Raw genomic sequence first — 15,853 nt, 5'->3', positions numbered from 1 at the left:
TTCTCTGCTCTGTGGAGAGACAGTTTGGATCTATTAAAGGATGTGGTTCATACGTTCGTGTGCTTTTGAGGGGTAAGGCCAGGCTGAACCTGAAAATCCTCCTCAGACGAGACAGTCAAGTCTCAACGAGGCTAAAACTAATGAGGCAGTCATGCAGTTTCTGCCGAGGATGTAAGGCTGAGAAATTGCATGTCGTCTGCCTGTCAGCCTGTGTATGAACGCTGTCTGCTGCTTCGCTGTGTAGAAGACATTCAGCGCTCTGCATCTATCAGGCCTTAAAATGACTTGTCCAAAACAATCTCTGTGTTTTGTGACGTCAACGTTCTGCGCTGTCGCAAATTTAACGTGAATTTTGGCTGATTCAGATTTCACAGTCTGCTCGTCAGTCTGCTCAGCTGGTTCAATATGCATTTTTATATTTTAACTTTGCAGATACACATTTACGTGACCTGACACTCTGCACCAGTCCGCTTTCGAGAGAACACAGTGTTGAAAAATGACGTGAGTTGTGACGTCAGCTGTTACAGTTTTTAGTTTTTTTTGTATGTGCAGATGAGGTGGGTTGGGAAGAAGTGTAGTCCTCAGCAAGAGCTCGATGTGGAGAGCATTTTATAAAGGACCTACAAGGAACTTTCATCTTGTGCTGATTCTGGCGGCCCCTGTGGGTCGATCATTTCAACTCCTGCAGTTCTCTCCAGCTGCTGAATGACAGCTCGACTTGTGTTTTCGGCGGTGATCTGTCATGTCCCTCTTACGTGTTTTTTCGTTCTTTTATCACTTTTTTTCTTTTTCTCTATGCTGATCCTGCCGCAGTATCTTACATAACCCCAAAATATAACTTTGAATAAAATCTCTTCCTGCTTTTAACCTGAAAAACTGCCTGGGAATATAAATGTAGGCTCTTCAGATATGTGTTGCCTGATTTCATGCATAATCCAACCCTGTGAAGGCACCACGAATATTGAAACAGCTAGTTTTCTCGCTGATTGTCTCATTTTCCCATGAAGGTTGTGTAGAGGCATAGGCCTTAAATTGAGCTTGTTTCATAACCAGTAATGAAAACTCCTTGTTTTGCTGTTAACACATGCTGAAACAGAGAATGCGACGTTGTGGTTAACAGGCAGGCAGGCGGCCCTGCTATTCGGTGGGGTTTACTGACCATCCAGCAGCGAGCAGCTCAGCCTAACTGACTGCTCACAGCTCTCCGGGAGGTCTGATCAGAGGAGCACATTTACATGCCTCTCAGCTCTAACTACAACTAGCTAACGAGATAACGAGGAAGACAGTAGGATTAACTCTATTAACTTCATGACTTTCCCCACACTTGTCCGAATACATCAAATATCACAGTGTAACTTCCATATATGCATGTGCTGGCTCAGATCAGTGTGTGAGACAGTTGGTGCAGTTAAGACTGAATCCACAAAGCACTCATTGCACCTGACTCATCTGCTTTACCCGAGCCTCTCTCCCAGTTGTCAGAAGAATGTGTGTTAAATCTTGTGGATTAGCACGCTGCATGCAGCAGGAAGAAAGATTTAGGGACAAACACGACGGGAGGAAGACAGATGGACCGAGTCAGAGACTGATAAAGTGAGAGATCAAAAGAATGAGAGAGACAAAAGGTGAGCCAGGAGAGGAGAAAAGAGAGCTGGGAAGCACCTCAAAGTTGGAAAACATCTTTAACTAACAGAGAAAAGGGTTGTTTATGTTAAAATGTTCTGGAACTCGCTCAGATTCGATGACGCAGCGCTTTGCTCCCCTCTGATATCAAAGAAAACAACGGCAGCTGTCAGGCGCTAAATTGCGGCTGCTAACAGTTTGTGACAGGAGTGGGAGGAAAAGAGGAGAGAGAGGAGGATGGAGAGCTGAAACAGGATTCCTGCACTTCAGGCTTTCGATACATGACAGAGAGCTTAAGGTAGAGAGGAAGGGTGAGGAGAGAAAAAAAAGGGATTTAGGATAGAGGGAGGGAGAGATAAGGAAAGAGTGACAGATGAAGGAGGGGAAGGGAGGAGGGAGGAGGGAGGAGGGAGGGAGAAGACGGGTGAGTAAGGTGATAAGACAGAGAGAGAGAGGGAGGGAGAGCATGTAAGTCTTTAAAGAACTAAAAAGCTGAATGTCGAGACTCTTTGGGAGTCTTTCGTCGCGGCCAAAGTGCAAATGAGTTCAGATGCCTTCTAGCAACGGTCCTGAGGGATTATCAAATGTGTTCGCAGTTTTGAGGAAGGCAGGTTTTCTTAGAAGTATTGTATTGTAAAAAGTATTGTAGTGAGTAAGTAGTGACAAAGACAACACCCCAAACAAAAGTACCACAGTAAAAGAAATAGTTTTTAAAGTTTCAAAGGTAATTTCAATTTAACCTGGATTGTATTTTTGTGGATGGATGAAGCTGCAGGTGTTCCTTGTCAGTTCTTCTCTATAATGCTCAGTTGTTTCACCCATATCTGAATATCAGTTTCCTTTGTCCTTCCCTCCAGGTGAAAGTGATGGTACGTGTGTGCCCGGTGTCTCAGTCGGACGCAGCTGAGTCCAGCTCCTTCCTCAAAGTGGATCCCAGGAAGAAACAGATCACCATCATGGACCCCTCAGCCAATCAGACGCCAAGCACTCCCTCCCAGAAGCGGGCAGCAGCCAATCAGGTCCCTCCGAAGATGTTCACCTTTGATGCTGCATTCCCTCCCGATGCATCACAGGTACGAGACAATATTGTGGCTGTGTCCTAAATCACTCACTACCCACTGAATAACAGACTATATAGATAGTTTGCCCGTAGTGAATGTGTTGGTAAATTTTGGACAAAACCCAAGCATTTAGAAAACAAAGGACATGTGATTTTAATACAAAAATGACACTGCAAGACAAAAATTGTATTTAAATATAACAGATATACACAAAGTCTGGCTGGACTTTGGCCACAGTCATGTAGTCAGCAGATGAGTGGATCAGTCTCCAAGTTGTTATTCTGAGTTGGAGAGAATTGAAACACAGCTAAAATATCTCACTAGATAAAGAATTCTGCAGAAGTGTCAACACGCTGGTGACAAACTGTCTGCAAAGCCACCACTGATGGCACTCAGCTAACACGTCAATAAAGCCTGGTTTTGAAGGAATAGTTTGACATTTTGGGAAATACACTACTGGTATTCAACTTCTTAGAATTTGAATAGAATTAGATGAGGAGCTCATGTTTGTCCACTCATTATGAAGCCTCAGCCAGCAGTGGGCTATCCTTTGAACACTGAAAGGTAAAAACACTGCACAAATTCTCGAACAGACCCAGTGTATCTATACATTCAGGTATTGTGCTTGCTTTGACCCTTCTTCCTACATCTCTATTCATCCTGCTCTCTCTCTTCTGCTTGTTGCTAGGCGGAGGTGTGCGCGGGAACGGTTGCGGAGGTGATCCAGTCGGTGGTGAATGGAGCAGATGGCTGTGTCTTCTGTTTTGGACACTCCAAGCTTGGTAACAGTCACACACACACACACATGCGCGCAGACTTCCAACAATCCGAGCGAATGTGGCTTGTGCATCGGCTTCCATGTGCGATGTGTTTGTGTCTGAGCGTCAGTGTGTCAGTCTCTCACTTGGCCGTCTCTCCACTGGCGCTCGTCTATCAGAGAACGAAAGAAGAGGATTAGTGTCTGGCGATGCTGAAAGCATTCTCAGTCTGCTCCGTCTGTGTTTCTGTCTTCCCTTTTCTCTCTCTCTAATCCTTCTGAAGCTGGTTTTAGAGAGGCTGTCTTAAAAAGGGTCAGGACCCCTTACTGCACACTGCAACACGCCTGAACCCACACGCATGGCACTGGCACGATTGACAGCCACACACACACACACACACACACACACACACACACACACACACACACACACACACACACACACACACACACACACACACACACACTCAACCGTTGGGTCATCCCCTGTTGTGTTCATCCCTGTACATGCAAGCAGAATTATCCGTCTTGGCTTGTGATCTTCAAACATCCAGTCGGAGTTTGCGAGTCCCCTTGAACTGCTGGCAGAGGACAAAATCGGAGAATTTCAATGCTGCAGTTCAGCAGGGAACATTTCTGTGTTAATGGCTCAGCTCTTTACTGGAACAAACAGTAATTAAGTTTTATGTAAGAAACATGCTAACTACTGAGTTTGCTTGTGGCGCTGCCGGGAATCTGTCCCTCGCCAAATCTGTAGTAAACGTTAACTCTATAATGAACGCATTATGAGTTTTTTTGCTGTCATTACCCTCAGTTAGGTCATTAGAGTAATTGCTGAGAGTGGGAACAAGGCAACGTTGCCACAACCAAAGTCCAATTGGGCAGGAAACACGAGCAGACAGGCAATCAGACAGGTTGTGGGAGAATTCAGCAGTCGTGGCCCACTTCCCGTCATTTCAGTTTCATTTTATTTGTGTTTTCTAGGTTTTTGTGGTGTGTTTCAGCCTGTTTTTTTCACCATCCCCGTTCCCAGTGTTTTTCCACTCTGTACCCTCACCTGTGTTTCTCCACCTCACTCCTCCTGCACCGCATCCCCTCGTTAGTTGAGTTTGTATTTCAGTCTTTAGTTCAGTCTTTGTCGAGTCATCCGTTGAGTTTCCCCCAACCCTGCTGTGTTTGGCAGCTCCTGCCATTGATCCTGAATGAAACGTTGTCCAATGATATTCTTGTCTGGTGTCTCCGGCAATTGGGACCATCGTCATTCACCATCTCTCTCCTTTTATCTCAGTGCTGTATACAGTATATACTGGATTTTACTGGATTTCGGGCGGCCACTACTCCAAAGTCACTTCACAGCCCAGCACTGGCAGCTTGATAGAACCTCTAAAAAGGCATAAAGCATTGCACAGTCCGAACAACTTTTGCAAGCATGACCGTCTGAAGTTTCAGTATGAATGATGAAGATGGCCAGAAAGGAAAATAAATCATTAAAGAGAATGGGCAGAAAGCAGAACTTGCCCACTAATCCCTCAAACAGGCCCACATAGGAGGGTTCAGACGAGCAGATGCACATATAATCACCACAGCTCTCCCAAGACAGTCACCCAACATGGCGTCCACATCCGACAGCCTGTCTAGATCATTGTTGAATACCTCGCCATGTTTACATGTTTTCATTCAGCTTTCTGATATTGACACATGAAAACTCCAACTGTTAGGATTCATTATGGCGAGTCATATTGTGTAATGCGACTGTGACTGGAACCGATATGCCCAACATGCCCCTAAAACAGACCTCTTACCGACTTGTCTGATTGTGTCGGACGGTGGACATTACCGAATGTTCTGTCTTTTAATGCTGCAAGCGCTTTTTATACGACTGAGAAATTCATCAAAGAGAGTTTGCTCTTTCAATCAATTTTACTGTTTTATTAATGCCGTGGAGCGCTGCTGACCTTGCTGGCTTCAGTTTTAAATGGCTGCAGCAGATGAGATCATTCTTTATGATATAGCTCACCTAAGGCCATGGATCTTAATGAGGCTGCATTATCACGGCATTACCTTTCCCTAATTAAAATGGGGGAAAGTAACGCAAGGTGCATTTATCTTCGTCCCTGTGCGCCTTCGGCTGTAGACACATATGGGGACGCACACCGGTCTTCTCACGTACACACACACTCTCTCTCACACACACACACACACACATACACTAATACAAGGAATACGCAGGTTTACCTTGAAAATACTGAAAATGAACGGATGAATCCTCTGTCAAGTCATGCCTCATATTGTTATCAGTTCAGTAATCAGGATTATTGGCCTTTGATGGATCAATCTTATAGTAATGACGTGTGTGTGTGTGTGTGTGTGTGTGTGTGTATGTGTGTGTGTGTGTGTGTGTTTGTGTGTGTGTGAGAGCTCATATGTGCACGTCTTTGAACTGATGATACAATGCCGCCTTGTTCTCTCACACTTTCTCGCCCCCTTCACATCCTCTCTGACAGCATCAGCAGCTCTGCTTGATGCGACCAATTACCGGGAATATACATCAACTACACAGACATGGACACACACACACACAAACACACACAGCTTTATAGCCTCGAGCGTAGCATCACTGTGTTGCATTGTTAGTCAGCGGAGCAGTCGGCTGGCTGACTATGTCTTGACCGCCTGAGGTAGTCAGAACAGAAGGAAACATTGCTGAGCTACACACACACTCACATAGAAGTGTAATTTAAGACTCTCTGTCATGGATTCACGGAAAGGCAAGAGATAGGAGGGTTGTTAAAGTGCTCTGTGGTTAGGGTAGTGATACTACACAGAGCCACTGTGTCTGAAATCCATCTGATTTGTTAAATAAAAAAGAAATTAACTGGCAAATCAGTTCAGTCACAGTGAATGACTTAAAAAAAAAAGTTATTTTACAGCTGATTGCAAAATGTAATGCATTCTTTTACACCATTTTGTGGTTTTATCTAGAACAGATAACTGTGCTTTAGAGGAGCTTAGAGGTCCAGTGTGTTGGATTTAGTGGGATTTAGAGGCAGAAAATTGAATATAATTGTCATAGTGTGTCAAAAGGGACCCAAATGCATAAAAAGACAGACGGGGAGGTTGAAAAACTAAAGTAAAGCTGAAATCCAATGTCCAAAATTCAAACTCCAAACTCCAAAGTAAAGTCCAAAAAAATAAACTATAGACCGATACAAAAACTGAAGAAAAGATGGAAAGCCATGGGAAACAAATCAGTAACACTGAAGTAGTAAATCTGTCATAAGCAGCAAACACAGGTAAAGCATGACAGGGAGACAGGACCTAAATACACAGATGAACCAACGAAGAGATAGGGCAAAACACCAGCACAGTACTGTGTGCTCACAGTAGCTACAAAACACCCCTACTACATGACACAACCCTGAGATGGTGAGGTTTGGGCATTGAAGCTTTATTTGGTTTAGGGGAAAGATAGAAGGGGACGTGTGGTGTAATGAAGTAAAGTGGGTGTGTTGCCTGCTGCTGGACCCTTCTCTGTGCGTATTTTCCACCATGTTGCACCACCATGTTTCTACAGTAGACCAGAATGGACGAATGGCCCTAGAAAGAGGTTTTGTTGTGTTTTAGCCACAGTTGGGGAGGCTGAGAAGAGGGATGTTCTGTCAGTGACAATCTGCAACCTTACCGCTCGATCCCACTGAATCCTGCCCACTGGACCATATAAAGCAATATAATAATGCTGTAAATCTTTCCCGACGCCAAAAACAACTCGCTTTGTTTAACACGTTTACCGTTTCTCCAGTTTTCATTATACGTTTTGAGACAAATCATGAAATGCATCGTCGTTTTGACAGTAAGTCTGGATGCTCCAGGAAACACTGAGGGGAGAACAATGTAAAATTACAGTGTAGGTGACAACCTCCCCTCCGTCCCATCTCTGAACAAATCTGAACACATTTCTCCACCCTGCATCACAGGAGTTGGGCTTTTGATGTCTCCTGGTTCTGTGTAAATGTTCCTGTCGATGTGATTGTAAGGTCTGACATGCGGTGTGTGTTTGATCTCCAGCTCCTGACAGCCGGTGCAGGTATGTGTGTGTGTGTGTGTGTGTGTGTGTGTGAAGGGGGGGTTGTGGCTCAAAGGGACAGATCTGGAGACTCAAACACACTCGTCTACTCATGCAAAGCACTTCTTTTTGATGACGATCTGTTTGATTCACAGTGTCTCTCCATCTCACTCTGTTCAACCTTTTCTTATTCCATCTCTCTGTCTGTCTCTTGCAGGTAAATCCTTCACAATGATCGGCCGCGACGACTCTCTTCAGACTCTGGGTATAATCCCCTGTGCCATCTCCTGGTTGTTTAAACTCATCAACGAGAGGAAGGAGAAAACAGGAGCACGCTTCTCCGTTCGTGTCTCTGCAGTCGAGGTCAGTGTTACCGACCTCATTTTGAAACGTTCCCTGTAGAGTTGAACAGGTGCCATTACTGATAAATGAGAAAGGAAGCTGCTGAGTGGTAGTGGCGGTAGCTGTAGTATCAGTGTTACCAGGTGCTTGTGAGAGTCTGAAATTTGGATTTGTGAGGCCTTAATTGCCACAGACATTTAATCTCTTTTAATTTATCCATTTTTTAAATGTATTTTCGTCAGAATGAGTCAAACTCTTTCGCGTTTAAGTCCACAGTTTTGATGTTCCAAATCTTTAAAACCTACTGTTGGCACAACCTAAGCTAACTCACTGTAACAATTCCTACATAATCTATCTCTGCACAGGACCACACAGGACATACTACATATGTTTATTCTTAGCTTCGATGCTTGAGTACGAAAACGATGATTTCAGTCAGTCTTCAACCTAGTTCAACAATCATCTTACAGGTTTGGGGGAAAGAGGAGAACCTTAAGGACCTGCTGTCTGATGTCGCTACCGGCAGCCTACAGGATGGTCAGTCACCTGGAGTCTACCTGTGTGAGGACCCCATCTGTGGCATGCAGGTACATACAGACACACACACACACACACACACACACACACACACACACACACACACACACACACACACACACTCACATTTAATCACACTGCAGCTGATGGAGGCATTACTTTATCAAATGTGGCTGCTGCTGATTCAATTCTGTGTGTATGAACTGCCTCAGGACTTGTGTCTATATGCTTTACCTTTGCTTTTTTCAGCCTCAGGCCATTCTCTGTTGTCTCAGCTATTGTGGGATGTGCATGCTTGCACTTGCACGCACAGACACACTCACTTTAGAGCAGCTGATATAATATAAGATTTTGTGTGTTAAAAGAGTCACTTTTCTTCCAAAATAAACAAGTGTTTTTTTTTTAAAACACCAGGTTCATTTATTCGTGTTAACTGCCTCTGATCTACTGAGTCCAAATTAAAAAACAGTCCAATCTGGAAGCTTATGTTCAACTTGCTCTGGTTAATATGTCTGGCCACCCTCTGGCAGACAAAAGACTGTAAGAAGAGCGTCACTGGTTTAGATTCAAAAAGTAACACATAACACCTTTGCTGATTAGTTGTAGGTTTATCCAATTCCATCCAGTCTGCAGCGCACCAGGCTCACAAACCTCAGACCAAACTGTCAAACGAGGCATTGCTGACCAAATATAAATCAAGATTCGTCTTTTCAGAAACACATTTAATTTTACTGTTAAGCTTAATTGAGAAAATTTGTGACCAGGCTGGGATTTTCTTTCCCGCTTGAAAACGTGTTGCTTAGTTACACATTTTGTTGTTTTTAAGTAAACTAAAAGGTTTCGGGGCTAATACACATTTAAAAAAAAGTGTCTGGCGATTCCACGCTATGAAAGGCTTGAATACACAAACAAAAAATAATTATACAAAATATCTAGGATAAAAGTATTTTTCTTCACTTAAATTCAAGATGTTTTGCTTACGGTGACATACTACTATCTAAAATAACTGACTGTGAAAAAGCCCACTCTCATCAGTGTTATAATTACTATTATCATCATCAGTCTTTGTAAAGCATGGCAGTCTGAATAGTGTGTGTAAGTAGAAGAGTGCCAAAAACAACTGAGTGACAGAGGGTGAGCTAGAGTGTGTGTGTGTGTGTGTGTGTGTGTGTGTGTGTGTGTGTGTGTGTGTGGCTGCAGTTATATGTTTATAGGATTACAGGGTCTGATACAAGAACATCTGTGTAATCCTTAACTAATCTGACATAATCTCATCAGTAATGATATCCTGCAGTACCACACACTCTCTCTCTCTCCCGCTCTCTCCTCCTCTCTCTCTATCTCTGCCTCCCATTCCTGCAGGTAAATTAGAAAAAAAAAGAAGAAGCTTTATTTGAATATGCCAATCACTCCAGCAGTTTCAGAAATCCTCATAGTACACAGCGTTATCAGTATTTGGACACTTCTTGTTAGGTAAACCGAGGACCCTCAGCTAAGATTAAATGGCGCCTGCCGGGCTGTCCGTCCGTCCGCAATTGGGAAATATTCACACAATTACTCTCTTTGCACAACATTCTCCAGCTCCAGAATCAGTCTGAACTGCGTGCTCCGACCCCAGAGAAAGCGGCCTGGTTTCTGGATGCGGCCATAGCAGCTCGCCACAGCAGCCAACGCCCCAACACCACTGAAGAAGAACACAGGAACTCGCACATGCTGTTTACATTACACATATATCAGTACCGCATGGAAAAGACCGGCAAAGGAGGGAGTAAGTAATAAACACACTGTACACTACACTATTATTACTGTCGTAATTGGTGCCATTTGATATAATGTGATTATTAAAAGTAATACAACAACAGCAAATGAATTAATTGCAGCTAGTTATACCGCAGCAGATACTACACTATTAGCTTTATTACTATAATATCACACATTGTTGTGTAGGTACATTCAGATGGCATGTGTTTATGTTCTACATGCATGTATAAGGATGTTATATATGAGGGCCGTTCAAAGTTGGCCAGCCATAAGGTTAATTTTGTCCAACCAGATGTTTCTAGTGACAACTTTTTTTTTTTTTTTTTAATCATGTCGTTTGATTTTGTGGGAAATAAAAAACTTTATTTAAATCGGTAAGATCCCTAATTGGAGCATGGAGGTCAGTCAATTAAAGGAACTTGGCATCCTAGTGCTATTTTTTATTCTACCAATACAATATAATACAGCGGATGTTTACTTTAGGCCCCTGGTCCCCCAGTAAAATTCACTTTTGGCCTCTTCAAGGGACAAAGTTTGGGCACCCCTTCTATATATGTATGTATGTATGTGCACCACCACACTAGTCAATTTGTTTTTCCTTACAAAAGCATGTTTGCTGTGATTCCATCTGATAATCACAGTAGAATAAAAGCAGACACAAACATGCTGTTTACTATTAAAATATACCTTCACCGCATTGAAGATAAAGCAAGGAGTGAGTGTACAGAACAATGATAGACGGATCAATCTATTTACCCGTAGCCACTATGGATAAATAGGGCGCTCACGCATCAGAATTCGTGACAGACTTGTACGTACATATCACATGCTGTTTGATCCCTGTGTGATTCTGTGTTGAGATTAATTCACACATGCACACACGTCCACATAGATAACTGTGTGACGACGCAAGGGTGGCGTGTTTCACAGCATGCCTTCAGCTATTTCTGGCTCACATAATTACATTATTGCAACAGTTTTAACCTTAAGAGAACTATGTTTCCCATTACGTTGCTACAGAATTCAGAAACACAACTAAAAGTATCTCTCACTATAGACAGAGGGCTACATTCAACACTCTGGTCTATACTCCTGAAAATACAACCACAGTTCATATACTGCTGCTTTGATTGTTTATTAGACTCTATATTATTATATTGTATTACATTCAGATTTTTCCCTCAAAAAATTAATTGCCCTTTAGGCTGATCAGGCTTTTGTTTTAATAATTTAAAACTGAAGAACGTTGATTACAGAAATCATGAAGGCTGAAAGATTAATTCGTTTTTTGAGGAATCTTCATCTTTCACCATCCTGCTCCATTTTTGACACGTTTTCATTTTGCCAGTGTCGGGAGGACGCAGTCGTCTCCACCTGTTGGACCTAGGCAGCTGTGATGTCAAAGTGCTTGGAGGAGGAGTAGGAGGAGGAGGAGGAGGAGGAGGAGGAGGAGCAGCAGCAGCAGCAGCAGCAGGAGGAGGTGGTGGTAAAAGCAGGGAGAACTCTTCACCTAGCTCAGCACCTCTATGCCTTTCTCTGTCTGCCCTCGGCAACGTGATCCTGGCCCTGGTCAACGGGAGCAAGCACATCCCATACAAGTAAGGTGTCATGTGTGCAAGGGTACGTATGTGTGAGGAAAGGGGAGGAGAGGAGAGGAGTGGAGTGGAGTGGAGTGGAGTGGAGAGGAGAGGAGAGGAGAGGAGAGGAGATAGGAAACGGGAATAAAGTAGGAAGAAGAAATGGAAAGAGGAAGTTAACGATTCGGAGAAAGAAGAGGAATGAACAGGGAGGCAGGAGAGGAAAGCAGATGAGAGATCTCTAAAGTTACTTCAGACTTAATGTCATAAACAACAACAGCTGCTGTTACATATTCATCACATCCATTTTGCTGGTTAACAGACTGGCAAGGAGAGCAAAGGGGAGAGGGATGCAGAGAGATGGAGAGATAACAGAGCTAGAAACTGCAGAAACTAAAAGAAAATAAAGATACATGTGATGGAAAATCAACCATAATTGCTTTAGCAACATTTAGTTTGGAGTGTTAAGTACGAAATGTACTATAATTGTCCTCATTTTCCCTTTCCCGCTACACAATTCCTCTTCTCTTCCTCCCTTCCTCCCTGCTCTTCCACTCTCCTTAAGGCTGTGCAGCTCTGTGCTCCTCGCCGGGTTAATTTAATCACCAGCTTTTGCATTTACATTGCAAAACAACCTGCTAACTAACACTGGAGCTGCAAGCAAAGCTGTGCTGTGTCTGGTTTGGCACTGGTGACTCAGAGCGCTGTTGGATTGTGTGATTGGGATTTGGACTGGTTTAACAGTGTAAACCGTGTGACTGCCACTACTGTAAAACCAGAGACAGAGAACACAGTGACAGAATCAGACTGAGGAGAGGCTATGGAGCACAACATGTCAGAGGAGAGGGTTGGTGTGTGTCACTGCAGGGCTGTAGTCAGCAGGACACGGAAGACTCGCTAATAGCTTTTAATTAAAAAAATGGTTGTTGGTGTTTTAGAGCAGCAGGTAGCCATTACCTCAATTATCTTCTTCCTTTGAATATAAAAAGACAGGGGATGTGTTATCACATGACTGTGAAGGTAGCTAGCATTTCCACACAAGGTACGAGCTAAACAGCATCTACAAAATTAGCAATGGTCGATACAATAATGATAAAGCAAAGGTACAAATAGTTAGCAACATACAGTAGCACACCTTTGCTTTGAGCTAAATGCAACATCAGTATCCTGACATGATAGCAATGACATTGTTAGGCAGATAATGAGCAGATAATGTTGACATATCATATCCATACGGCGGCCATTTTCCTCTGATGTCACGCTCAGGGCAGGAAGCTCAAATGCCAGGATGATGTCATGACGCTGTGTTCCAAGATGAAAGTCACAAAAACAACTTATTATCATTTCACTGCCTCTCGATTGACCAGCAACTGAGGAGATGATGGATAGTGAAAAGCTGTGCCAAATTTGAAACAATGTATTTGATAATCCATTAGCTAAAGTTAGCATTCAACCACTTCTTAGTTAACAGGACCTTTTGATCACGTCCAATGAGTTTCACCTCCAGGTTTAAATAAATATGTTTGTTGATGTTATAGGATTGGTGTATGCTTTTCCTATCATATTGTAAAGCACTATCATATGATAATGTCAGATAGAAAGTGATTGAGTTCGACTGTAGCTGTTGTCCAATGGAAGCCGACAGATTGTCAAAAATGTTGTTTTACCTTGAAATATGTCCTGATGTCCCTCCAGATTTTTACTTTTCAAATGCAAAGCACTGGACAAATTGAAATATTGAGGATAACTTAATTATTACAGTTCATCCGACGGGGATCAGGAATGTCCAAAATGTCCAAAATTTTGAAGATGTTGAGCTATTTGATCGATTGGATAAGTCAGCAACTTTCTCTGCTATTTGTGCGAGAGAAAAAGTGAGTCAGGGAATCACAAAGCCAAAACGGTACATTGTCAGAGCATCATGGACATCTGTATCAAATGATATTTAAATCAATCTAAAAGTTGTTGCTTTACTTTATTAAGAGCTTTATAATGTAAACCTCATTTTAGCTGGACTGGAAAAATCACAGGATCACTAAAGACATCAGGTTTCATTAACTGGGGACCACGGATGTTTGTAGGTTTCATGGCAATCCATGCAGTTAGTTGTTGATATGTTTCAGTGTGGACCAAAGTGATGGACTGACAGACTAACTGACTCTTCTGTTACAGGAAAATATTCAAAGCAATGACAAAACCAAACATGATGAAATCCAGTTTTAATCCAAGAACTCTGCTTCATTAGTGTCACATTTACGGCTGAGCCTGTCTCCGAGTGCTTCATTACTTTTGGGATAGGGTCCCATCCTGCTCCAGTGCTGTTGCTAGGTAACCAGTGATTTTATGCCAGTTGATTAGCAGAATATTGGACATTATCATGTGTTTGTAGCTTCCCGGTTCAAGTAAAAGAGGGCAGACAGTCGTCTGTCACCACAAAGTCAACCATTTGGCTCTTGCCAAGATAAGAATCCAATCATCTCAAGCGCTGTGCCAGACAGACGACAGTCTTGCAAGATGCACTTTTCAGCCACAACATGCTCATATAGATCTGCCCATATTCACCAAACATCAACCTTTCTTATCGGGGACTTATACAGCTTCTTGTCCAAAATCAGACCTTGCCATCTGGTTTGCTGAGTCTCTCTCCTGGCATTGTCTTCCTTCATTCATACTCTCCCTCACCCTCTCTACACTGGAGTCTGTCTGTCATACAAGATGTCAGTCGTGCTATACTCCAAATCCTGACAGTTGCAATTCTTAATTCTAGCAAAAGAGAAATTCCAGCGCACTCCAGGAAAATGTAGATTGTCGTCATTTATTAGCTAAGTCACACATATGTACAACAATAATGTGTTTTTTAATGTGTGCTCTGTAATGTTAGTGTCTTGTAATAATAGCGATCAAGGATTTAGATGCTGCATTAATTACAGGCTAGTTTAAATCATAGAGAGCATCAAATGACATACAGTAGTCCTCCCTGGTAGAGGAAAATATTAAATCTAGCACAGAAAGCACTTGAATTAACATGCAAATGAATACTTCATGAGTCATGAATCTACCTACATTATTCTGAGGGAGATACAGAGAGATAGAGATGGACTGAGGGAGAGAGAGGAGGGTTTGTTGAAGCCGGAGGCAGCAAACAGAAAGAAGAAATGAGAGAAGACGAGAGGAGAGGAGTAGAGCATCGCTGAGGAAGACGAGGTCAAGATAGGAGTATGTACATACTCGTGTGCATGTGCATGTAAATGTACACATACGTGTGAGACATGCCTGCAGGCTGTGTTTTTAGAAAAGGGGGACAGCAGCGTGAGGTATCGGGCCACAGAGGAGCTGTACTCACTGTCAGCCTGCAGGCCTCAACACACACACACACACACACACACACACACACACACACACACACACACACACACACACACAGCTATGAATGATTGCAGTAGCCCACCCAGGAGAAAGTCTTTTCTTAAACACACAGCCTACTTTTACTCTCCCATCTGCTGGTATAATCTCTCTGGGACGTAGATCGTCTCCCAATATTAGACTGCATAATACCCAGAGTGCTTCTTTAAACACATTCTAAGCTTTAGTCTTGATTGGTAACCTTCATCTGTTTTGGCAGCATAAATCCATAAACATAATCAATAACAGCCACCACCTTCTGAATCATTTAGCTTCATTCGTATGACTGCTAGCTTTTCTCTGCAACTTGTAGGAAATGTTCAGTGGCCTAGTGACGAGCTATTAATACTCCTCTGCCAGATATGTGTGGGCGTGTGGCGGCAAATCGACCAGTTTTGTCACATGTTTGAGTGACTGTGTGCACGTCGTGCTCACATCTCGCTGTATGTGTGTATTACTAGGGATAGCAAGCTGACCATGTTGCTAAGGGAGTCGCTAGGCAACATGAACTGCCGGACCACCATGATTGCTCACATCTCCGCCTCACCCAGAGATTTCTCAGAAACCCTTTCCACCGTCCAGATTGCTTCCCGTGTCCTCCGCATGAAAAAGAAGAAAACTAAAGTGACCGTGGTGAGTTTGAATCAAACCTCGATACTTCTTAATCACCGGGGGGGGGGGGGGGGGTGGTCATCTCTCTTCATGACACAGAACTAAAACTTCAGGTACA

General features: G+C 43.1%; 1 protein-coding gene across 3 annotated transcripts in view; it reads left to right on the top strand.

The window, feature by feature from the left end:
• Positions 1-15,853, top strand: part of kif26ba (kinesin family member 26Ba) — an 88,497-nt gene that overhangs the window by 60,439 nt on the left and 12,205 nt on the right. For all 3 annotated transcript variants that reach the window (XM_030413910.1, XM_030413911.1, XM_030413909.1), the window contains exons 6-12: positions 2,481-2,696; positions 3,373-3,466; positions 7,722-7,867; positions 8,317-8,433; positions 9,965-10,151; positions 11,493-11,742; positions 15,585-15,756. In XM_030413910.1, the coding sequence (XP_030269770.1) occupies positions 2,481-2,696; positions 3,373-3,466; positions 7,722-7,867; positions 8,317-8,433; positions 9,965-10,151; positions 11,493-11,742; positions 15,585-15,756 (1,182 nt within the window). The remainder of the gene's footprint in view (positions 1-2,480; positions 2,697-3,372; positions 3,467-7,721; positions 7,868-8,316; positions 8,434-9,964; positions 10,152-11,492; positions 11,743-15,584; positions 15,757-15,853) is intronic.

Source organism: Sparus aurata, chromosome 4, assembly GCF_900880675.1.
Source record: "Sparus aurata chromosome 4, fSpaAur1.1, whole genome shotgun sequence".
Taxonomy (NCBI): domain Eukaryota; kingdom Metazoa; phylum Chordata; class Actinopteri; order Spariformes; family Sparidae; genus Sparus; species Sparus aurata.
This window is presented reverse-complemented; position numbering and strand designations above follow the sequence as displayed.